The sequence below is a fragment of the Uloborus diversus genome, chromosome 6 (assembly GCF_026930045.1).
Source record: "Uloborus diversus isolate 005 chromosome 6, Udiv.v.3.1, whole genome shotgun sequence".
Classification (NCBI taxonomy): Eukaryota; Metazoa; Arthropoda; class Arachnida; order Araneae; family Uloboridae; genus Uloborus; species Uloborus diversus.
In genome coordinates, this window is record NC_072736.1 from 105955471 (window position 1) to 105981951 (window position 26481).

Genomic DNA, 26481 nt, shown 5'->3' on the forward strand with positions numbered 1-26481 from the left:
GAAAAGGGAATTGGAGCAAAGGCTGGCAGATGACATTGATGGGAACCCTAAGAGGTTTTTTGCTTACGCTAATTCTGGGAAAGCTCGAAACAGTCAAATTGGGCCTTTGATTGATGAGTATGGAAATTTAATCCAAAACGATAGGGATATTGCAAATGTTCTAAATAACTTTTTTTCCAGTGTGTTTAACGATAACTGTATCTCAACAGTTGACACTAACAAGACACAAGCTATTATACAGCTTGAGGATTTGGTATTTTCCAGGGAGGAGGTTTTATTTCATTTGAAAAAGATTAAAGCAACTAAAGCTCCGGGACCAGATAATATTTATCCAAAAATTTTAGTTGAATGTGCAGAGGAATTAGTGGATGTTATTTTGAATATTTTCAATGCTTCTTATAACTCGGGGATGGTGCCAGAAGACTGGAAGCTGGCTAACATAACGCCACTCTTCAAGAAGGGGTCTAAAGGTATTGCTGGGAATTATAGACCTGTAAGTTTGACTTCGGTGATTTGTAAGATTTTCGAAACTTTGATCAAAATTAAGATCATGATGTTCTTAGAGACTAATAGTCTGTTGACTAGTTTGCAGTATGGTTTCAGGAAAGGTAAATCATGTACTACTAATTTATTGCATTTCTACGACAAGGTTACCTCAGCTTTAGATAACAAAAAATGTGTGGATGTTGTTTATATTGATTTTCAAAAAGCTTTTGACAAGGTACCGCATGTTGCTCTTCTCAGCAAGTTAGCTGACATTGGAATAGGAGGAAAAACTTTACTTTGGGTTAGAAATTGGCTTACTGGTAGGAAGCAAAGAGTAGTTGTGAGAGGAAATCATTCTAATTGGAGTGATGTTTTAAGTGGGGTTCCTCAGGGATCAGTTTTAGGGCCTCTTTTGTTTATTATATTTATGAATGACATCAATGAAAATATTTCTGGAAGCATGAATTGTTTTGCTGACGATGTAAAAGTTATGGGGATTGTCGAAAATGAAGAACAAGTAAAACAGCTGCAAGAGGATTTAGATCATATTACTAAGTGGGCAGATAAATGGGGTATGGCAGTTAATGTAGGGAAATGTCAAGTGCTACACTTAGGTCATGGAAATAAGCGTATGAGATATCGTTTACAGGGTTCAGTCATAAATCAGGCAGAAAATGTTATGGATCTGGGTGTCTTTATAAATCAGGACTTCAAGTTCAGTCAACAGTGCAGTATTGCTAGTAACAAAGCCAACAAAATGCTTGGGTTCATCAATAGATCTATTTCAAACAAATCTAAGAAAGTTCTTCTGCCTTTATATAGGAGTTTAGTAAGACCTCATTTGGAGTATGCTGTTTAGTTTTGGTCGCCTTATCTGAAGAAAGATATTTTTGTATTGGAAAGGGTTCAAAGAAGGGTAACTAAATTAGTAAGGGGACTCTCAGATTTAGATTATGATACCAGACTTAATAGGCTTAACATGTACAGCCTGGAGCAAAGGAGAGCCAGAGGGGACATGATTCAGTTATTTAAATTTATCAAAATGAAAGATGTAAATGGATTAATTTTTGCGGGAAAAGCAGAACAAGGGGTCATTGTTTTAAGCTATTTAAATCTCAGGCTAACTTGGAAATCAGGAAAAACTATTACTTTAGCAGGGTCGTGGGCACTTGGAATAGCTTACCGGAAGAGGCGGTAATGAGCAAGGGAGTGGATAGCTTTAAGAGGGCCATTGATCTTCATTGGGGACTAATTAATTGACTAGGACCAGCCTAGCTGGGCCCAGAGCCTGTTGCTGGTCGTCACATTTGTATTTGTATTTGTATTTGTAAAATCATTCCAAAACTTTATTATATGTAAAGAGCAGTATGTATAGCCATTCAAGTACTTCATTACTATCCTCTTTATCATTAAATTACAAAATTCAAAAAGTAGTAAACAAAATTTTCATTGGAAAAGTTAAAAATCAGATTAACAGTTGTCAAAAATGGTGAAACTTACATTATGATGATGTCCAAAATCCGTTACCTACAGGACAACAATGTCCAAAATCTGTTACCTACAGACTGCTAATTTAATTTGCTAATTAACAATTTTTACAAATACCTGCTGTCTTTTCATGTTCATATATTGTGTTCTACGTATGCATACTATAGAATAAAAGCAAAATTTATATCAAATTCGAAAATTTTTGAAATTGCTCAAAGTTAACTTTTTTGTTCCCACCTTTTGAGAACTGCCCATATATATATATATATATATATATATATATATATATTACTTTTCATGTATTAAACAACAAAAAGACATTATAAACGAATTTTCTTTGAAAATACCTTAATCAATACTGCCGTCATAAGAAAGAAAGCCCTCATCATCACACGAAATCTTCTCTCTTCCTTCCATTGCGTTTCTGAAGAGGGGTTCGCAAAAAATTTTTTTGGGGCTCATGGGGGGGGGGTCTAACCCCCATATCCCCCCATGGCTACGCCACTGGCATGAGTTGAAGAGATAGAGTTTGGGACTTCTCTCTTTCCTCTTTTTTTGGCAATGTCTCTATCTTTTTTATTTGATTAAATTATTGAAAAAAATGTTCTGAAAAACTCTTTATCAGTTTAATTTTCCAAAATTATTCACTGCTTTGGTTTTTCCGTAATGAAATTTTGAATTTTCAGCCTTATATATTTTTATTTGTTTGAAATACAAGAGTGTGTGGCCCCTATCAAAAAAGCTTTCAGGATTTAGAACTGATATGGTTCTTTTCAGCGATACCTTTTTACTTTCTTTTGTTTTAAATGTCATGCCTGCTGAATATCGCTGTAAAATTTATGTTTTTTTTTTCACTTTTTATATTTAAAACTTAAAGCTATTGGTGTGACTTGTCATGACATTTTTAAAATCTTGCTTACTCTGTTTCAACTTTTCTCTATTTGAAACATATTTTGGCGGGCACATATATTTTTCTCCACGTAACTGCGATTTCCACAATATTTTTGTATAAAAAAAAGAGATAGAAATGTAATTATGTCAGTGGCCCCTATGAAGTTATGTTTATTCATCAATTCATTTTTTTTTTGACTGAAGCTTGGTTAAAAAAATGCTCGAAACATTCGTTTCAGCAGCCCTCAGTTAAGTAAATCATATTGCAGAACCTTGGATATTCTTAAATAATATTCAAAGATTGCATTTGCTTTCAGAATTTCACCCAAAGAAACCTTTTTTTGAAATCTTTATTCTGTTTGTTCACTTATTATTTCTATTCAATTTTCTTAAGATCGCAAAGGTTTCCTTTCTGTTTTATTTTTTAATTTTTAAATCACGAAATTGGTGACCTGATTTCTGAAAAACTAGGGGGAGGAGGGGGCAACATCTTTCTTGGCGAAAGCCCTGGTGCCCCCCCCCAAATGTTTGGTCACGCTAGGCCTCTAACCTTGCGTTATTGCTTTGTTGGATAGTTTTTAAATTTGGAAATTCTAACTATTGAATGCCAATGTATTCTACTACACAATATTAGGTTATAGTGACGATATTTATTTGCATTGCTTGAGCAAGTTTTTAACCTCTTAAATGCCACGGGCGCATCGTCTGAGCAGGCGTATATACTAGGCTGTATCAAAAAAAAAAAAAAAAAATTTTTTTTGGAAACTTAAAATTTTAAGGTGATACAAAGTTGCTCCTATTGACCACATATACTGCAAAACATTTTATTAAAGTCAAAAAAAAAAAAAAAAAAAAAAAGTAAATAAATAAATAAATTGAGCACATCAGGCCTAAAATTTCTAATTTTCTGCAAAAAAAAAAAAAAAAAAAAAAAAAAATGTATATATTTATTTGAAATAAGAATGTTTTCGAAAATTTTCAAGTTGACTGAAGTTGAATATTGTGAAAAAAATTTTGCCCTTAGACAATGTTTAAGTGAATAATATAAGTCAAAATATTTTTTTATTTGACTACTAATACTTTTTGTGGTATATGTAGGTCGATAGGTGGAATGTTTTATCAACTTAAAATTTTGAATTTCCAAGAAAAGGCTTTTTTTTTCAATACATCCTTAAATAGGGATCATTCTCCAGAAAGGAACTTTTGAACGAAAATATTTTTCAATTTTGAAACCTTTTTTTTTTTTATTCTTACATGGAAGTGTTACCTACTAAAAGTAACCATAAGTAATGGTTCAGCTAAATTCCAATTATTTTACACATTAATAAACGAGCTGATGTGTGCATCACATGACTTCCTTTTACTCCAATTAAATGTCATTTTCTCATTATTGGCAGTTTTAATGTGATTCAGTAGTTTACTCTCTAAAATACCCCCAACAATGGCCAAACTGAAACCAAATTGAAAAAAAACTCCAAATTTGTTGCCAAGTTGGTGACAAAACTTGGCGACCAAAAGATTGGAGATATATCACCAAATGTCCGCCAAATTATAACACCACTTGAGTTTACATCGAAATTACCAATGATTTCCCCCCAAAAAGGGGCAAAAGACCCCTTTAGAAACACCTGAATGCAACCAAAAGGGGAGGTGCACAACTAGACTCCACTAGGAGTCTTCGTACCTGTCTTCAACTTTCTAGGACATTCCGTTCTTGAGTTATGCAATATACATGCTCACGTACAGACGTCGCGAGAAAATTCATTGTAATTAACTTGGGAATCGTCAAAATGGTTATTTTGCATGTCTATACATTCTTAGGCACTTATCCACGTGTGGTTGAGTCGAAAGAAAAACTCAACATTCATTCAGGAATGAGCAAAATGGAAATTAAGGTCGATTTTTGAGTAAAAATTTTTTTGCAAATACAATGCTTCCTTTTTTGTAAAAGGAATCAAAAATATTTTAAAAAATGCCTTGTTCACGGAAATAAAAAAAAAAGAAAAAACTTTTAGTGTTTGAAAATCAAAGCCAATTTAATATCTAAGTACAGTAAAATCCCTCTAATGCGAACACTAATGGGACAATTTTTTTTTGTCCGCAATAAAGAGGTGTCCGCAGGTCAGGGGTTTAATAATGTTATTTGCCTTGGAATCGGGAAATTAAAAATTGTCTGCATAAGAGGGGTGTCCGTTAGGAGGGGTTTTATTGTAGTAACTTTGTTAATTGTGTAATCAATGAGCTATTTTAATAATTTATATGAATCTAACATTAAGCTCTTTTAATTAAAGTTCTGCTTAATTTTTAGCTATCCTTTTAGTTTAAATGTGAGTTAAAAAACAGTATAATATTAATATATTTCCAAATTAGTAAATTTGAGAATGTACTGGCAATTTTTAACTTTGATGGAATGCCTAAAATTGATGTATTTCCCCTCCATCAGTTATTTTCCCCTCAGAAATAATGATATTGATAAGGTCTGTCACAGAGGTGAGAAACTTTTCATTAATATAGGCCTAATGGATACATTTTTCAGGGCATTGTACTTTAAGCAGCTTTTTATTTTATTTTATTTCTTTGTTGCTGCAATCTGCACATGTTAAGCATATGAAAACATGTTCACTTCTTTTTTTACATTAATTTACATCCCTGCAATTCAAGTTCATGGAGATGAGAATTCACAATAACCACACTTCGTTTTTAAAACAAAATAATCTTTCTTCTTGTTTTCAACAAAAATCTCACAACTTCTTTATGACTGAAAATAAACAAAGAGGCTCCCTTCTATCGTGGAAAATAAAATGTGATGTCATTACTGGCACCTGTTAATGAGAAATGGCGTTTTGTGTTTAGGGAATGGAGGTGAGAATTTATTTCGTGACATAATTCCTTATCCTATTAAAACGAACTAAAGCACATTATTAAAAAATTTAATTCACTCAAACAATTAGTATTTGAAACACTTCTGAAAGGAATAATAAATAAATACATATATATTTTTAATTAAGCAAGTTATTGAGCAACATAAACAGTCACACAAGGTGTATGTCATGCTGTGGAGTGAGAATGCACATGTTTCAACCAAAAATATATTGAAAAAAAAATATTATTAAAAAATTGTTTTCAGGTTTAAATAGATATGTTTTTGATGCAATTAAAAAAGCATTATTAAATGAATTGTTCCTCTAAGTTTTTGCTGTAAAAGGCGTGTGACAGAAAAGTTACACTTTTTGAAGAATGACCCATATATGCCCTGCTCAGACGATGCGAAACTGCCTTAAGTGTATATGTATGTCCATTTGCAATGTGGGACTATTAGTAAAAATATTCCCAAAGCTTTAGAATACAATATTATGCATTGTAATTTTTTTCTCTTATTCTTCTGTTTTGTGAAAGTTTTTAGACAGCAAAACTTGCACTTAATTCATTTCTAAGGTATAGCTTAACAACGCGCACCTGTATAAAAAAAAAACTGGCACTGTGTGAATCTTTTATGTTTTCTTCAGCAGGTAAGGAGTTAATCAGGATGAGTTTCAAATTAACCTTTGTTAATCATGGACTATGTCCTCATTTTATTGATAATGCACCTTTAAACAACATAGATTTTTTGATACTCTTTTGGTATTGAAACATTTTTACGATTTAATTGTCAGATAAGAAAGTCATGCAATGTCCATGGCAATTTTTTTGTTTGTGTTATTATAAATCAAAGAAGCTGTAATTAATTTTCCTTCATGAAGTTATTTGTTAATTTTTTTAAAAATAAAAACATTGCAGCAATACTAATTTATTGTTTGATTCATCTAGGTGACAAAAGTAGAAGAACCCGCTAAGTATGGTGTTGTTGTATATGATCAAATTGGGAAAATAGAGCGTTTTGTTGAAAAGCCACAAGAGTTTGTATCAAATAAGATTAATGCCGGTCTATACATGCTGAATTCTGCTATTCTCAATAGAATACAGGTAAAGTATTTTCATAGCCTTATAAAAAAATCAACTGATTTCAATCTTCTGATGAGACTGATGTAAACACACTAAAAAATGTTCATTCCTTTTTCATTTTAATGTTAACTTTGCAGTTTTAATTTAAGACAGAATAAACTTTGTTGAAACACGCACCCAAAAATAAAATAAATCTTTACTAATAATAAAGCTGAAAGTCTGTCTGGATCTCTGTGACGCGCATAGTGCCTAGACCGTTCGTCCGATTTTCATGAAATTTGGCACAAAGTTAGCTTGTAGCATGGGAGTGTGCACCTTGAAACAATTTTTTGAAAATTCGATTTTGTTCTTTTTACATTCCAATTTTAAGAAAGTTTTACCTAGCAAATTATCACAACGTGGAAGAATAAATTACGGAATTATCATAATGTGAAACCATAACATGGGCAAGCAAATGAATATAGCAAATTGGCGAGAAATTCATCATCCATTATTTGTAAATATACAGGCGAACCAAATGACCTTTTAATATTTCTACTACGAGCAAAGCCATGTGGGTACCACTAGTAAATAAATAAAAACTAATTTGACTAAAATAGGTTGATAAATTTGGTTGGAGATATGTGGTTGGATAAAAAATTTTTGCTCTATTTTGATACAAACCTGATTCTTTGACTAGTGAGATTGTTCTATGTGGATTGGCCACACTTGCCTAATTCATGCTGCGACTGTCAAAAGTATTTTTCAGTCTTCATGAATGTGTATCATTGTGGTTGATCTCATCTAAGTCTCAAATCTTTGAACTTCTGTATGCCATAGATTAAGGACTTGATTGCAATAAGATTCTTTTTTGAATTCAAATGCAGACTCTCCATTTGTGGACAAAAACTGCCTTTTTCACAAAATTTTAGCATAAGTTCTTTATGTTCATAAATATTATAGACTCATGAAAATTTTTAATGATTAGTAATCGATCAAAATAACATCATTTTTTAAAACTGCATTACAGTGGAATCCATTTAATGGGATCACCGGTTAATCAGACCAGCTGCTTATTTGGATCAAATCTTAAGGAATCAAAACAAATCCTGTTACATAAGCCTAGTATTATTCGCATATTGGGACAAAAAATCTGTTTAATCAGACCAAGTAACATGAGAAAAAACAGGAAATTTTTTAAAATCTCCCACTTGAAGCGAGTTTCAAGTGGGTCAGTGAACTTAATTGCTAGTGCAATAAAAATTAATAATGGTCCCTTGAATCTTTCAATTAAACTCAGCAATATTTACAGGAAAAAAATGCTTAATGAAGCTCCTATTGCGTGGCGGCAGTTCCTGTAGAGATAAAAATTTCAGTGTAAGTTCAAATTTCTTCAGTTCAGTTAGCATGTTCAATAATATATAATTTTTTTTCAAAAATACAACAACAACAAAAAAGTTTAATTATAAAATGCGCAATTTACATTTCATTTGAATTTCAAATGACCGATTAGTTCTTCGTTGCTCTTATATTTTTCATTATTTTTAGTTACTTCTGGTTATTGAATTGAATCGATATTGACCGGAAAGAATAACTAGAACCTTATCAGTCTGGTAGCGTTTTTGATCAAATGTAAAAAGAGTATTCACTTTATTTTAATTTATTTTTGAATGGAAAATTTCGTAAACAGCAATTTTTCCTCTTTGTATGCTCACCATACATATGGGACTTGTAATAATCATAAGGGCTTTTAAATATTTTGTGTATAGCATGTTCTGTCAAGCTACACATGTCCTGTTCGCTTAATCGAACTAGCCAGTTATTAGGACCAAAATGGTCTTGTCCCAATGGGTGGTCCTATTAACCGGAAATGATTGTATTATATATTATTGCTACTGTATGTAATTAAATGCTTAAATCTGAAGAAAACATAATGTTGAATATTTTATGGTACTTTTAAATATGATCAAGTTTTTGAATTATAAATAATAGCTTAAATAAATATAAATATTTTAAATAGCTGAGGCCTACATCTATAGAGAAGGAAATTTTTCCGGAAATGGTTTCATCAAATCAACTTTTTGCTTTTGAGTTACAAGGTTTCTGGATGGATGTTGGCCAACCAAAAGATTTTCTGACTGGAATGTGTTTTTTCCTAAACTACTTAAAGCAAAAGCAACCATCAAGGCTGCATCATGCATCGTATACTGTTGGAAATGTTTTGCTGGTAGGTGTTTGAGAAATTTAATTGAATGGAATTTTGTTAATTTTTCATGAATTATTCATTGTTGAAATTTTTTAACTTTGAAAGCTTTCTTAGTGCTGTTAATTTATTTCAAAGTTAAAGAAATTTCATGTTGTCATCAACGACCAGAAAAACTTTGCCACGATATTAAATCCAAAGACCAGTTAATAGATGTGGTAGTGGCTTGTGCAATGGAGGAACTAATGCATGTATATCAGCCTGCTTTGGAACTTAGTACAGTGCCAAATATTGTTTTTGAAACTGTTGAAGATGTCCTTCTTGGCAATGTTGTCCCAGATGATGGTAGAAGTCTTCATTCATTGGAGATAGTTTTGAATAATTTGCTATAATAAAATGCTTTGAATGATTTCACAGTAGAACTTCAACTATCAAAATCACTTTCAGAATTTGAGCAAAAAAATGAAGGAGATTGCATTTGCTGCAATTTGTAAAATAGCGATTCTGTCAACACTCGCTATTTTCCTTCCTTCCGCAAAGCTAGTCAAACAGCTTACTTTGACGAAGCTGTTCAGCAAGCAATGACTATTATTTACAGTATAGAATGTACGGAGTACATTCTGTTACTAATGTACAGCACTTGTAAGATTGCTTAGAATGAAAAGGGTTGCCTTTCTATTTGATTAATTAAAAACTTTTTCTTTAAAATACTTTTTTCCCCCAATTTTCAACATACATTTGTAATTGATTAAAAAAGACCGGTTTATCGAAAAAATCCAACTATCCAAATTTATCCAAAAGGGGTCTGATTCAAATTGATTTGGAGAATTGGAGTTCTACTGCATTATGGTTTTCAAGAAATTATAAAGTTAAAATTTAATTAGTTAACTTAAAAAATATGTTGCAAGAAAAAAAAAATACTTTTCTAATTTGATATTGTGCAGAGATGGAGCTATGTATGAACCTAATTTATTTTGCTTAGGTTAGACCAGGGGTCTCCAACCTTTTTTGCTGAAGGGCCACATTGTAAAGGCGGGCCAACAATCAAACAATATTTCAGTACAATAGATTTAGTTAACGCTAGCCTCCCCCCTCACTAATATATATATTTTTTTGAATAAGTAGCATAACCGAAGCCATTATTAACGTTAGGGACGAGCAAGCCAAAGTACAACAAGATTGCGGTTTTTAGCTGCCCCTTGACCCAGTGCCATGTCTTCATTTTTCAAGGCCATGCACAATTTTTGAAATCACCTCTCCACCCCCTGATACTATGATAGGGAATGAAATTCATGGCTACTTCAAAGGAGCCTTTATTAAAAATTCTCAAGAAGATTACTATTAATATTTTTGTTTTATGACAACCACTTTTTTAACAATGGATTAATGAAATTTACCATTTTTTTTGCCCATAACTCTTTAAAAAAAACAAAAAAAACAAATATGTTTGATCAAAAGGATGGAACCTAAATTAGACCGTCCCCCACCAAAAAAAAAAAAGAAAAGAATCATCAAAATCAGTTCAGTAAGCGGGGCGCTATGAGCTGACAAACAAAAAAGAATAAAAAAAACAAACAAACACACATACATACGGTATGAACTGATAACCTCCTTTTAGAAGTCGATTTAAAAAGGGGGATGTTGGTAGGAAAGATTTCTGCTCAAATGGGAAAACCTGGGGGCATTTGTTTAAGGTTTGCGAATTTCAAATTAAGCTTGAAATTAGGGAAAATTGCTACTTCTATTGGGTTGCAGGCATTTGGAATACTTTGGCAGGTGTTACTTGGAATGGGGTGATTATTTTTAAGAGGGCTCTTGAATTTCATTGGGAATGATCAACTGACTAGGACCAGAGTCTAGCTTTTGCTGTTGACTTTGTATTACGTTTTAAAATTCTTAAGTAATTTTCTGTAATTTATGTTGACTCAAACACAGTATTTAAAAGTGTATCACATCACACTGAAGTGTTATTTGTGTTGTCAAATGTTGAAACTAAAAATTGTTGTTGATGATTGGAAGCAAACAAATATAATATTTTTAACTTTTAAAATAGGATTCTAGTGCAAGTATCGGAGAAAATTGCCGAATTGGCCCAAATGTCGTTATTGGTCCTAATGTGGTAATTGAAGATGGAGTGTGTATCAAAAAGTGCACTTTACTTAAAGGAGCTCATGTAAAATCTCATTCTTGGTTAGAGTCCTGCATAATTGGTTGGAAATGTGTCATTGGACAGTGGGTAAGGAAGTTTTTTAATGTTTTAGAATTCATTAAGTTGGTAATTTATTTTTCCAAGTATTCTGAACTGAAATTTAATCTATACTGCCGTGCTAAGCTCAAAAGTCATACCTGCAGCTAAGTTCAAAAGAGGAAACTGCCGTTTAAAGTTTTGCATCTCCATGTATTTGATTCTGATGCATCATTTTCAGAATTTCTTTAAAAATATTTTGCATCGACAAATAAAACTTTGTATTTTGGTGAAATATGTGACAAAGCACCACCTGGTGGTAGTAACTCAATTTTCATAAAAAATGCAGAAGACTTTTGTGCTTAGTACAGCAGTAAAACAGTTAGTATGCATTTCTGGATGTTGCATCTTACAAAAAATTGAAATACTTTTTTTATTACCAAAAATGTGTTGAATCATAGACATGCATTTCTTCTTTTTTTTCACAACTTTCTCATTCATGGTTGCTATAAATAATTCATGAATTATTTATAGCAACCATGAATTTTTGGCATTTCCTATTAACCGAGTTCAGCTGTACGTATATATAAGCCAAACCACAGTAAAATTTTTCATTGTGAAGAGGCCACTTCAAAAATTTTATTGTGTGGCTTTGCTGTGTTTTGGTAGAGGTGGTGACTCTAAACTTTGTAGAATCAAATACATTCAGTGGTTCACACAAGGGAGGGGTCCAGGGGGTCTGGACCCCTCCCTGAGGTAATTGGTTTTGTTTATCTTTAATAATTCTTATACACAACATTGAACCATTCTGTAAAATTACAAAATTCTTCTCAAAATCAACGTATGTGGTTCTCAAATCATTTGTATTGTTTAACCCATTAATGCCGGTTTCGAAAAAAAACAATAAACTGTGATAATTTTATTAGTATTTATTTATTTTATGTCTAGTAAGTGCATTATATACAAATTTAATTTTTCCCGTTAAATTTTCTATTTTTATTTTTATGGTAGATTTTTCTACCAACCGGCGTTTGTATGGTGTGAGCACATTTTGTTTGCAAATTTTACATTTATTGTTTGATTGCAATAATTGCATTGATTACCACTTATAATTATTTATAATTGTAGAATATTACTTACACTTACATAAAAGAGTTTTCTAATTACAATTTCATTTATTTCAAAAGAAAAAAGAAATGTGTTCATTTTGTAAAATAAAATTTTATGAAATATGAACTTGAAAAAAATCAATACTAAAAATGTAGTAAAATTTCGAATTGAATATATTTTTAACCGAATATTTATGCATCACAATCTTCTCGGAATGAATAGCGAATCTTCTTTTCAAAAAGTCTGGAACATTCGCCATTCTTTTGCAGCACTTTGCAGAAATTGCCCCCCCCCCCCCCAAAAAAAAGTGACCTAAACATTTTTTTTTTTTGCAACAATTTCTAATACCGTATTCTTCTACGGATCAAAAAGGTCTATCCGACAGATGCACTTGCTATGTGTTTCAATAACTACGATATTGGAATAATAAAATTATTTTTCTCAAAAGCATCTCATTTACTGCTTGATTCACATCATGTCCTGAATACTTTATTGCTTGTAATTGCTACTGCAGTACTGCCGTTCCATTTTACAGCATCATCTTTATTGCAGCATTACCACATGCTGTTCTTGGTTGATTGTGTGTGTATTTCTTCATTTCATTTCTTGAACCCAATGGAACATACATTTGTATACTCTTTCAATGTATAAGTTGAAAGAATATCATTTAGCACAGGAATAAAAGTAAAAAATTGCCCATAATGGCATGCGTTTCCTCTGGTACTTAGGTTCTTATTATTTTTCCATACTGTACCAATATACTATACAAATACTATACCAATACTAATATTTTATGCTATACCAATTCATCTAGGTGACGCAATATGGTACCGAAAAAAATAAAAGTCCGTATTACGAGAATAACACCCACAGCTTATATTCAAATCAAATCGAATTTCCTCTTATCAGCTTTTTGCGTCCATGACGTCCATAATAAATTAACAGCACTACTAAAATACTTAAAAAATCTTTTAAAAATATCACTTATTTGTACAAATTTTAGATTAATCACTTCGTTTGCCCGAAGCAAGACAGTGACTACATATTCGCCGGTTGGTACAATTTTCTACCATTGAAAGTAAAAGAGAATTCATAACACGAAACAAAGATAAAAACAACGTTTTAAAAGTATATCTGAATCAAATACACTGTTACAATTATGGTACAATTTTTAAACCTTTTTGAAATTACTAAAATACATGCAAAACTTGCATTTTACTTTTTGACGGAAGACGAATGCTTTTGGAGTTATGATTTATTCAAGTTTTAAGCCTACTGTTACGACCGTTTTTAACAAAGATACAGTAAACATATTTTTTTCCCTTTTTGTGATTATTTTTTATGTAAAATGTACAGCTATTGGGGAGATAGCATCATGTGAGGACGAATTATAATTTTTTTCCCGGTTGGTATATTTTTGTACCAACCGGCATGAATGGGTTAAGGTTGGCAATTAAGGTTGCATTAGGCAGGGTTGTTTGGTTTAAACCAATTGTTTTTTTTTTTAAAAACCATGCGGTTTTTTTAAAAAATGTTTTTTTTTTTTAAAAAAGTCAAAAAAAAAAAAAAAATCCATTTTACAGGTTTACAATGATTTCCCCACACAAATTCAAAAATGTAAAATTCCATTTATGCTAAGTTCCTAGCTAAGTTTCAGAGATAAATACTAAAATTGCAAAGTTGTTTCTTCAAAATGTATTACAAGCTTTAATTGAAAAAATATATTAATACATTTTTTATTTCATATATGTGCCATAAAGCAGATTTCAGTCAACTTCCATCATTATGCTTAATTTGCATGATTAGTTAAGATTTACTAAGGATTGAATCTTTTATTGTAGATGCAATCCATTATGTTTCTCACTCCTGTTGCAGGGGTGTGACATTTTTGCCCATTTATTTGCACTTTCCTGGAACTTTAACTTGTAAGGTAATCAACAGTCTAACTTAATTGTTTGCACCTAAAAATTAAGATTTGTTCTGCAGGTGAACACAAATAATATTTTTTGAATCAAATTTAAAAAAAAAAGTTTATACTTCATATTATGATACATAATAGTTCCTTATATTATAATGTAGGAAGATTGAAAAATAAATTTTTAAATTCCCAGAACAAAATGCAAATGTATGTGTAAAAATTGATTGAGAAATATTTAAATCTTCACATATAAACTACTCTCCATTGGTGGTTTTTTTTTTGGATTCTGTGTGCTCAAAAGATTTTGATTGGCTATACACCTATGCTGCTTTATGACTATTGGGTGCAGATAATTCTTAGTCCCCCCCCCCCTTTTGTTCATTGGAATTGGGATTTTGGTATTTGCTTTGCCTTAGCTAACCTGTGCAGTTTACAAAAGTTACTTACTCATATTGTTTTAAAAAGAATGTTTAATCTGGAAAGAAGACCTAATCTGGCTTTCATTTGATGAAATCAAAAATGAAGCCAGTATTTCGTATCATAAAGGGTCTATATATACATGCATACTAATATGTTAATCAAGTCAAACATTTCAATCAATATTTCCTCGCAGAAAGCTATTTTAATTATTTAATTTAGTTACAAGATTTTGTTCTAATCTCTTTAATTAATCAAGAAATTAGGTATAATGTGACTATTGAATAACTGTTAATTACATGGAACCTTAATTACCTTCCGAAAATTAATTGTTTTTCTCGCAAACAGTATTTAAACCAAAAAAACCCGGTTTAAACCAAAAAATCTGGTTTAAACCAAAAAACCGTTTTTTTTTTTCAAAAAAAAAAAACGTTTTTTTTTTTACCAACCCTGGCATTAGGCTTGAATTTCATTTTTGCTCTTGATATGAATTTATGCAGCAGTCTTAATTTTTTCATTTCATTAAAAATTATATTTTTTATTGCCTATTTGTTATTGGGACCCCCAGCAACCATGTATAAATCCCTATACTAATATGTGAAGTATGAAAATCTTATGATTTAGAAAAACCTGAATTGGGACCTTAGAAAAAACCTCTTTAGTGGGAAAAGAAATAGGGTGCTTTTAAATGCTTTATTTTGATTTCCAGTTTGGAGCCATGGATCAGTTCATAACTGTGAAATGAATTTTTGTGAAACAGTTAACATGAAATGTGTTATGTTATAGCTGTTAATAGGGAGGATTTTGAGTATGGAAGAATAAATAAAATTGTACTTTGTTGTTCATATTATTTTCTGAATACTCTTAATGTTATAAAGTTGAAACTATCCATAAATGATTTTAACCTTTTTACTTTTCACAGGTTCGTATGGAAAACACCTCTGTCCTTGGAGAAGATGTTATTGTAAAAGATGAAATGTATGTAAATGGTGGAAAGGTTTTACCACATAAGGCAATATCAGAGTCTGTTACAGAACCACAAGTCATAATGTAGCGTATGTTCTAATATGTATCTTTTTACACAGATTTTTAAATGCAAAGACTTAATGAAACTAGAAATAAATTTTTCTAAAATCAGAACAAAATAATGAATATAAGCTTTATTATTTTAAAATATAGTTTAAATAATTCTTGCTTACATGAAAATGAATGTTATATTTGTACTGTATTTTATTGTTTATGATGTAAAATTATGTAAATGAACAAATTTAATTGCTAAAGTTCTGTCTCTTTTACATTCCATTAAAATGCAACTAAAACTTTTGTAACCTAAGATATGTGAAATAATGTATCCTGGCCAATTCGCAATGAAAATTATTAATACATATTTCCGAATTATAGGAACGATAATAAAAATGGCTTGAATGTTCTTAAATGTGCAGTTTTTTAAAAAAAGTTTATAACCATTCAATAGGAATATAATTGAGTAAATTCGCCAATTATATTGTTTTCCCCTTTGGGTTTGCTATTATAAAAAAATAATAATAATAAAGAGATGGATGGAAATTTATAGTTTTGAATTTTAGATTGAAAACTATTTTGTCTGTTATTCATTGTATAGGAATATTAAATTGATTTTAATACTAATCTATAAAAATAATTTAATAAAGCTATAAAATTTTATTTCCGTTCAAATGTTGATCCAGAATATTACATATTAAAATGAAAATAGGATTCAAGTAATGCATTTAATTATTGCATTTCTCCTCAGTTTTATGCAAAAATGTATTGATTATTTTTTGTTGATATTTGATAAATTTTAAACATTTTTGTTCTCAAAAACATTATGCATTTTTTATTTAATGAACAAAATGTCACATTGATCTCAACAGGCCAACATTTTTTCCTGTCAAAGAATTTCCAAATTTTAACTATTCACTATTTTTTAAACTATTCCTTGCATGAAATAAATAAATACCTATTTTTTGCATTGAAAAAGGCGTTCCCTATAACGCCCAAACACGTGTCTGCTGTAATTGGCAGTTTGTGCTTTTTTGACGTTTTTTCTTACTTTATTCCTTGCATGTTGTAAAGTATAATACTGAATGCATACATCCATCCGAGTTCAAAATATTCATTTTCATATTGGTGTATGGGATTTCTAACCGAAAGTGATCAAGTGTTTCATTCCAAAGATTTATTTTCTTGTTTTTCATCATATTTGCCATTACACTGCCATACATTCTGTGCCTTGATGTTATTTTATGTGCTGTTTTAAATATGATTATGAGCTAAACTTCTTCAGATCAAATCTTTAAAATAATTTATTATTTTTCTGTATTTTTATAACTGTGGAAATATTTGTGAGTTGCCACTAGAAATGGTAAAATGTTACTGGATTCAAAAATTTGCCACCATTCAGAGCCTATATGGTTTGTCCCAAAAGTAAGACGACGTTTCTCAAAAAAAAAGTCAAACATGTAATAAATTTAATACTCTTCAAGATAGTCTCCTCCTGCATCTATACACCTTTGCCCATGTGTTTGCCATGCATCGAAGGTCTTCTGGAACTCGCTTTTGGGAATGCCGTTAAGGCACCTCGTCGTGGTCTTTTGAATTTTGTTCAGGATCTTCTGATGCTGGGAGCAAGAAGAAGTCGTCTGTGGCACCATTGAAACACCGATCTGGGTCAGATAGGAGTTGACAAGGAAGGTGGTCAGACAAGACTTTTGGCACAAGTTTCTTGAAAATCTTGTGAATGGTCAATTCTTCCATAACAATTCAACGAACATTGAAGTTTTCGGCAAATTTAATTTTTCTGACATCAATTGAACACTCATTCGAAGGTCTTTGTTCAGCAAATCTCGCATACGAGAGACATTATCGTCCGTTTGTAATGACGATAGACGCCCAGAAGGAGCCTCATTGGTGATTTCCTCCCGGCCGCCTTTGACCAACTTGTGCCACTTTTTCACCTGCTAGTACGACAAGTAATCATCCTTGAAGACCTGAGTGAACCAATCAAACGTTTTCATTGTCTTTTGAAGTTTGACGCAAAATTTTAATCGCACAGCATTGCTCCAAAGTTCTCTCCATGACGATGGCTCTGCGCAGAAGTTCACTAAAGTTGACCTCCCACTGCTCAGAGAGCTCATAGATAACTGAACCTGGTGTCTCTGGAAAGCTCGAGTTCTCCCTAACATTTCCAACTGGTCGCGCAGGTGTGGGCAATATAGTGTAGTGGGCACATTATTGAAGATGCAGTCACATTAAAAATATGCCCTTTTGTTAAAATCACGTAACTTTTCAAAAAAGGAAGTAGTATGGTATCTTCATTAGATTTTTTTTTGTCATTTTAATACTCTTTCTCCAAGAAGCCTACCTATGTTTTAAACTTCAAATGATTTTTTCTCAAAACTTAACCAAGTCTACTTCTCACTGCCACAGTTGTAATTTACAATAATTATCTCCAAGTTTGTTGAATTGTCATACAAAATGTACTGAATAAGGTAATTTTTTTGGGAAGTCACTGTGACCTCCCATCAGGGCACTCCTAATGATAAGGACTAAGTCTTTACTTAGCTGTATGATACAAATGTTTTCATATGCTAATTGTAAGAAGAATATTGTGAAATGAGAACATTTGTGCATTTAATATTGTTAATTTTTGTTGCTGGTAGTTATTAAAGGCCAGTACCTGAAATTGATATTTTAGTAACATAGTTAACATTTCATCACGTAATTGGTTATACCTTTTTAACATTTAAAAAAATTCTGAAATAGAACAAAACTTCAGAATAATAGTATTTTAAAACATTCTTTATGGTGCAATATTTCACTTACAAAAAAAATGGTCTGATGTATTTAAAAATTTTACACACTTATTAATCTTATTTCTTTAAAAGAGTTGATGCTACAAATCAAACACAAAATGTGAAGCATTATGAATATAAATTAGATAAAAGAAATGCTATTATTATGTGCATGAAAAAAAAAGGTTATGCAATTCATATTTTTTTATTTTATAAAAGTATATAAGGCCTTTTGTATGTTTCAGAGAAATAAAATTGTTTTATAAAACATATACATAAATTATTTTATTTAATAAACATCATTTTACAAAAACTGTACAATTTCTCACACAGCAAGCTTACAAAAAAATGACGATGAAATACGAATGTGATGGTACATGATGCTTGTGTCAAATGTCATGAATGTTTTTTCACATAATGGACATGAAAAAATTATTTGCACTAAAAATAGAGCTCTTGCATAAAGCAGAAGTTCAAAGTCTACTATAGAACCTATGTTGGGCTAAATTTAGCTGTTTCAAATACCTTATGGCACGGAAAACTTACACACACTTATTTTCCCAATCAATATTAAAAATTATTATAACACAGATCTGTTGTATAAAATATCACAGATTTAAAAAATGTGTAATGCTGGGTCAGATATTTTTTATTCATTTATTTTTAAATACTGAAAACAAACTTCACAACGTTTGAATTTGTAATGTAGGCAAGTTAGGATAAACCGTCAACATTTTGATTGGGAACATTTTAAAGCTCTGTATACATTTCTTATTATAACTAGAAATGTTAACTTTTAAATATTTAGTTATGATTTAAATAAATAATTTTCTTAAAATTGACTTTTGATTCGTTTAAAATATATTTTAGTACTCTGAAGGCTCTGCATGGAAAATTCCAGCTTATAAATCCGATTTTCTCTAAAGGCAGTGATTCAACAATCTTATAACAACATTTCTCACTTTGTGATTACCAAATGCACAGTCAAATGAAATGGTTTTTGTTCCGTTATTTTGGCCATCTGTGTCAGGCTTTCAATGGTGCCTAAAATTTTCAATATGTGCAAACCTGGCTGTCTGATTTTTTCTCTAGAATGTAGAACTGATATGCCTCTTCTGTAAAGAAGAAAAATAAGTTCATTGTTAAGAGAGAATCCAACACATTAATACAAATGAATGACAATGTCTATAGCACAAACTACAAAAATATTGATTAAATCAGTTTGCTTTTTTACAAAATATTTTCTGGAAAACATTGCCTTGACATCCATCACAATGTTCAAGTCTCATGATCTTTTTCATTACATTCAGGTTCACTTTAAACAAGGTAGCAATATTCCCAGCAAAAACAAAATTACACACGCCAAAACTTAACGATCATCCCAATTCCCGATTTATCTCAAAAGCAAAGCAAAGAATGAAAATTGATAATTATTTTAAAAGCATTGCTTAAAATGATTACAAACAGTTATTTGTTAACAAAGACAAGATGGCATCAGTTAAAAAGTTTAAATCATCGCAATTTTCTTGTAATTTTCCAACAATTAAAATTACACGAATTACACATACGACAGTTTATAATGATTTATCTTTCTTATAGTTGCAATTATAAAGCTATTTTTATTCACACAAAAAAAATCAGCCCCCCATGGAGCGATTGGTGTCAAAATTGAACCTACGCCTGTTGACATATGGATTGACATTTATTCCAAATTTCATCCAGAACGTAGCATTACTTGAGATATGGCACTCACAATGAAAAAAAATGAACATTCGATTGCACCACCCCCTTTTTAGCAGTTGACGCCAAAATAGAATCAGCTCTTATACCCTCTAAGGGCTACTTGTCGACAATTTTTGGTTGATTCCGTTCATTATTTCTTGAGATACAGCAATCACAATTCACGACAGAAAACGTTCTATAGCTCCACCCATGTTTGAGCTATTGACACCAAAATTGAATCAGCACCTGTACCTGTTAAGGGCGACATATGGATCAAATTTTGTTTGATTCCACCAGTTACTTCTTAAGGAATAGCAAGCACGCATAACTCAAAAAACGTCCCATTACTCTACCCCCCTTGGAGGAATTCGTGCCAAAAACCAATGGGCACAAGATCACATAGGGGCACATATGTGTATCAAATTTCGTTCGATTTCATGCGGTAGTTTATACTGTAGAGTGGCCGCAAAAAAACCGGTCACACACATACGTGACACACCCAGACAGACATTTTCCAAAAATGGTCGAAATGGACTCGGCGCACCTCAAAACGTTTGAATCCGTCAAAATTCGAAAATTTGTACGAATCCAATACTTTCTTCTATATATTAGATATAAAATAAAGTAAAAATTGACGAAGTTGGATGTTCCAAGTTTGTGGTTTGAAGAAAATTTTGTAGAATCTTATTCATGTAATTATTACAATAAAGCTAACTCTATTATAATTATAAAAAGTTAATACCTGAGAATATTAAAATAAAACAAAGATTTTTTGTCTCGGCTGTTATTTTTCAGGTATGCATGGATTCATTTACGCTTTATAAACATTTCACTTTAAATAAATAAAAATATAAGACATATTTACCTGTTGGATATGGCAAAAAAATTATTTTTATTGCCATCTATGATTTGGAATTTTTCATTATTATTGAGATATTTAACTGCTGGTTGAATTGTCAGCAAATCTACTTCAGCATTTAGCCGATTCAATGGCACAAAAATTGTGATATGGGGTTCAGCTTCCACAGTTTTGACCTTTAAGAGCTTTTTTGATGCATTCTGCAAATGACGAATACGCCGGGATGGCAGATGTTGCTGAAAAATATTTACAAAAAAGTTTTTAAAAATTATTTTTTGCTTAAAACTATTATTATATTCATTAAGTCAAAAAAGTTAAAACTAGCTGCAACCTAATTAGTTTATCTTCTTACAACTGCTTTGCAGTGACTAATTCTACACAGTGCAGTTTTTAACATAGATTTTAGAATCAGGGGTTTTGACATTACATATAGATCATTTCCTAGAGCTTTTTGCCAAACTTGTAAACATGGTCAATGTTACTCGATATATGTACAAATATCTCAGCATATACAGTAAAAAATACTTCATTTTTTAATCTATTATTAAATTACATATTATGTAAGTTAATAATCTTAAATATTCTACACTGTTACAAATAATTCTGATTTCCAACTGCTAATCTTCTTATGCTTTTGCTTGCTGCACAAGGTTTGCCATATTATTGAATTTCCATTTAAAAGCTTTGAATGAAGAAGAAAGTAAAAAAAAAAATACTACTATACACTTGATTCACTAGATTTTTGTTTTTGTAATGCAAAATATCAGGAGTTCTAAACTACAAGTTTACTTCTAAGAAAATGTGCAGTGGAAAAAAATTGCATTTTATATATTGGATATTTCAAAACCTTTTATTGTGTTAGATACTTTCATACAAATATTCAGTATTTTATAGAATTTAAGTTTTATTGCTTTAAAAGTTTTAAATATTCATAATACATTTTACAAAAAAAAAAAAAAGTCTATTTATAAAGTTTCTGGATTGCTGAAGTAAATTTTGTGTAAAAATGAAAAAAGCACATTAAAAATATATTTGTAAACTAAAATTTTTAGACAGTAAAATTCGTTATTCAAAAGTTTTAAATTTGTCCAAAACTTCAAGTAATGAGTTTGGGTTTAAACAAGAATCTTTAATTCATAAAGTATAAATTTATTATAATAAAAAATACAGTAACTCATTACCTTCTACAAAATCATAACTGAATTACTCACCATTCTATTGGGAACTTTTTTCTCTAATCTTCGTAACTGAGGAACTGATAACTTATTGGAATGTAGCCTTCTAACTTCAGGAAAAGTTTTTGTCCTGTTGAAAACATCCCGTTTTTGACGATTATTGCTGTTTAATTTACAAGAATAACAACCTTCAGTAGAAATCACTTTATCACCAGTATAACTACTTTCACTAGGTATATGAAGATTTCCTAAAGGTAGTAAACTGTTGTCTATTCCTCCGATATTCTGAGGAGAGATAGAGCCAATATATGATTGTGGAGAAATACTGGATAAGCAGTGCCTGTAATTTATAAAATAAAGAATTAATTTACTCTCATAGGATAAAATACATCAAAAATTTAATTGACTGTTCGAAGTTTCAACCAATAGATAAAAATGCTACACCATTTACAAATTCACACACACATTTACTTAAATTTTTCTCTGGATATGAAAGCTACTTTTTAATGTTAAAATTTGTGCCGGTCTGTCCATCACTCCTTAGGCGGCTCGTACAGGGGGCAACTGCCCCCTTACTTTTCAAAGTTAAAATTTAATATTCGATTGAAAAAAAAATACAGGGTTAATTGATTTTTACTACCAAAGTAACACCCAAAAATTCAAAATAAATGAACTTTTCTCATCTTGTTTCATAAAAATAGAACTTTGAATTTGAAGTGGAAAGTCTGTGGTGGCCATCGGTCCTGATTTTTGAGGCCATATTCCACATTTTTTTTTGGAGGTCATAGAATCATAAATGTTAAAAGCCTTTAATACAACCCAATTCTACGAAAAAAAAAGCATCAGGAAGCCATTCCCCCCAACCCCCCCTTACTTTTTTTGATTCCTAACTTTTTTGGTGCACCAGCTGCCTATGCATAACTTGATCTCCTCCATACCGTCGACAAGTGGCAACCAAGTTCAAGGTAGGTGCCGTTGGATTCAGAAAAAATAAGAAGTCATTCTGTCTCATCTCATTTCTGCAAACTTTTACTTGTTAGGGATATTAAATAAAACCTCTACCATTCAAATAAACCATCTAGCAAATTTTTTGGGATGTCATTCAAATTGGTATCAAACTTGGTGGGTTATCACCATCCCATCATCTAATACTAATATGTCCATTCCTAAATCAAAAGGAAACATGAGACGTGACAAAAATATGGCATGAGTGAGAGAGAACTTCCTCTATGGGCCGATTCTTGAAAAAATGTCCCGTGCGTAACGCTAAGTTTTTAATTTTTTGCAGCTAACCAAAACTTAAAAAAAATATTGCTGTTGGGAAATAATAGATGCTTTAATGTTCTGTCAAAGCACAACAGTTAATCCCATACTAGCTGTGTCACCCGGCTTTGCATGGTGCACCTCGAAAATGATAGTTATGTCTAGTGACGCGTGTTCAACAACCAGGCTTGAAAAAAAAAAAAAAAAAAAAGTAAAAATTTTTGGCAGATTGCGGAAAAATAACCAAAAAGTAAACATTTTAAATCCCCTGATTGCAGGAAAAGCCTCAAAACAAAAACCAAATTTTATTTGTCTATATTCAAGAAAAAAAATAGCAACAGATCTTTCATTTAAAAATTTTCTTCATGCTCCAAATTTTAATAAAATCACTGATACGGACAGTTTAGATGAAGCACTGAATAATAATTTGAATGGAGGAAAGCCTTCGAAAAATAGGGATTTTATGTCGAAATCTAAGTGTCACAATTAATAGTTTTTAATTGATATCTCTGCTAATTATTATCAGAGGATTATGTTAAATAGCCATACATGAAGACGGGAAGATTACGAATCCATCAATACATGGCTCGATGGTCAATTCATTGGCGTTCGGGAGAAGAAGCTTGGACATACATACATACTCTCAGTTTTTATTTATATAAGATTTAATTAATAAATAGTTACCTAAATAAAATAAAAAACTTAGCGTTAGGCATGGGATATTTTTTCGAGAATCGCCAGATGGGTTATTATATTAACTATTTTTTGCTTCATTGCATTTTTCAGAATTATTTTTTGCTTCAACATGATTTTCGTCACATATTAATAAAAATTAAATAGAATATTCTTATTACAAGAAATTGTTCATGGTAGCAAATTTGAAAGCATATGTATTCAACTCACCCTTGGCTTCTTTGATAGCCATCTGGGCAACCACACAAATAACCATAAGGTCCAGTAGAACAACCAAAGTTACATGGTGCATTTTGGCAACCACCAGCTCCACCACCTACTTCTAGAGAGTCAATATTAAAAAATGAAATTAAGCAGAAAAATTCATCATTCAGATATTTAGACACATTACTATTCACTTTTTTTTTGTTGATAATTGCCTTAAGTTCATATTTATAGGGTGTGCAGCAAAACTGCAGCTATTACTCCCTGAAAAACGGCAGCATAATACAGTAGAACCTCGATCAATCGAGCTTTGATTAACCGAGGTTTCTGTTAACCGAGTCGATAATGAAGTCTATTTTTCAAAGAAAATAACGTATATTTTATGAAATGACTAGTGGTACCCTCACGGTTTGCCCGTAATAGAAAAATTAAAAGGTCTTTTGGTTCGCCTGTATATTTACAAATAATGTATAGTGAATTTTCTCGCCAATTGGCTTGTACCTATGTTACGGTTATACGTTATGATATTTTCGTAATTTACTCGTCCATCTTATGATATTTTTTTTCTTAAAATTGGAATAGAAAAAGAACCACATCGAATTTTCGAAAAATCGCTTCGAGGTGCACACCCCCATGCTACAAACTAACTTAATGCCAAATTTTATGAAAATCTGCCGAACGGTCTAGGCGCTATGCGTGTCACAGACATCCTACAGACATCCTCCGGACAGAGAGACTTTCAACTTTATTATTAGTAAAGATTAAGATGAATTTTCTATTTGAATATCTAACTTGGCATTGCACAAAAATTGAATTGATTTTTAAAATCTTAGCACAAGTTATTTTCCTATTTTAGTTTTTTAACTAAAATACTACTTTTTATATGTTCATTTTCATCTTTTAAAAATATTCTGTTGTATTTTTAATTAATACATTTTAAAAGTTTGCTATTTTGACCAGATTTTCTACAAAGTTTCTATTAACCGAGATTTCCGACACCCCAGGCACTAGCAGTTCCAATTAGCTCGAATAATCGATGTTCTACTGTAAGAAAAAAAAGACAAGTTTCTTTTAAGTGAATCTTATAAATCACAAAATTCAAGGACTAAAGCTACATCTTAACGTTTTTGAAGGTTTACAAGCCCTTGGAAATGAAACTTTATTTTTCAAGCAGTTTTCAAAGTTTTTTAAAAGCGTGGAGAGCCAAATGTATATGAAAATTTTTGAATCACAAATTTCATCATAGGAGCAATCATAGTTCAAGAATGATTAATTCAGACCAGCAATTTGTAAAGAATACCAGTAAAATATGGGTGGACTTACAAGTTAAGAAATGTAAGCAAATAATTAACAACAAATGCTTTAAGTATTTGAAAAAAATATAAAATTACTGAAAATTATAATTGTCTTAAAATGTTTTGTTGAAATTCCCACCACAGAAAGCAAGGTCTATGTTAGAGCACAAATGAAAACTACATTTTATCAGAAATGAAATACAAACTTAAAATTAAGCTACACCTTACCGATGCACATCATGTTGTTCCCATCAAACACATATCCAGGGGGACAACTACAGGAATAACTACCAACAGTATTTTCACAGCTTGCTGCTCCACATACCGGTCCTGCTGCACATTCATTCTCATCTGTAAAAACAAAATAATTATTTTCAGTTGTAAACAGAAAGCAAAATTGAAAATATGCACTATACGAGCAGGGGCAAAGGACAACATTAGGGTATAAAATATGACTCCTTTTCAAAGCTTTTTACAAAAATTTTTAAAATTATCATGCAAAAATGAGAATTCTGTTAAATAGCTCTTATATGAAAATTTAGTAAGTAACCAAAAGCTACAAAAAGAAGCTCTTTCTCAAGAAACTAGATTTCAGTTCCACAAATTGCGTCCTCTTTGATAGGAAGGGAGTTTTTAACACTATAATTTTCTCTATCCAAGCATTGCGTTAAATAGAGGTGGAGGAGGGGGGGGGGGGAGAAAATGACTTATCCTAAGTTATCTTTGGGAATATTAGGAAGGAGCGTGTGGATAAGAGGGCCTATATTTTATGCCCATATTTCTTAGAGAGTAGCAAAACATAATTTCAGATTTGGAAGAATTTGTAAGACACATGTTTG

The 26481-nt window shown here is 31.2% G+C and overlaps 2 protein-coding genes across 2 annotated transcripts in view; one reads left to right on the forward strand and one right to left on the reverse strand.

The window, feature by feature from the left end:
• The window catches only part of LOC129224584 (mannose-1-phosphate guanyltransferase beta-like), a 46772-nt gene extending 28096 nt beyond the window's left edge, over positions 1-18676 (forward strand). The window contains exons 5-8 of the mRNA XM_054859066.1: positions 6673-6828; positions 8807-9013; positions 11043-11225; positions 15542-18676. Of these exons, the coding sequence (XP_054715041.1) occupies positions 6673-6828; positions 8807-9013; positions 11043-11225; positions 15542-15673 (678 nt within the window). The 3' untranslated portion in view covers positions 15674-18676. The remainder of the gene's footprint in view (positions 1-6672; positions 6829-8806; positions 9014-11042; positions 11226-15541) is intronic.
• A 62-nt stretch (positions 18677-18738) lies between these two features.
• Positions 18739-26481, reverse strand: part of LOC129224910 (fibrillin-2-like) — a 201630-nt gene continuing 193887 nt past the window's right edge. The window contains exons 62-66 of the mRNA XM_054859456.1: positions 25871-25993; positions 24354-24465; positions 22224-22527; positions 21019-21248; positions 18739-19546 (exon numbers count right to left, since the gene is read on the reverse strand). Coding sequence (XP_054715431.1) covers positions 19390-19546; positions 21019-21248; positions 22224-22527; positions 24354-24465; positions 25871-25993 — 926 coding nt within the window. The 3' untranslated portion in view covers positions 18739-19389. The remainder of the gene's footprint in view (positions 19547-21018; positions 21249-22223; positions 22528-24353; positions 24466-25870; positions 25994-26481) is intronic.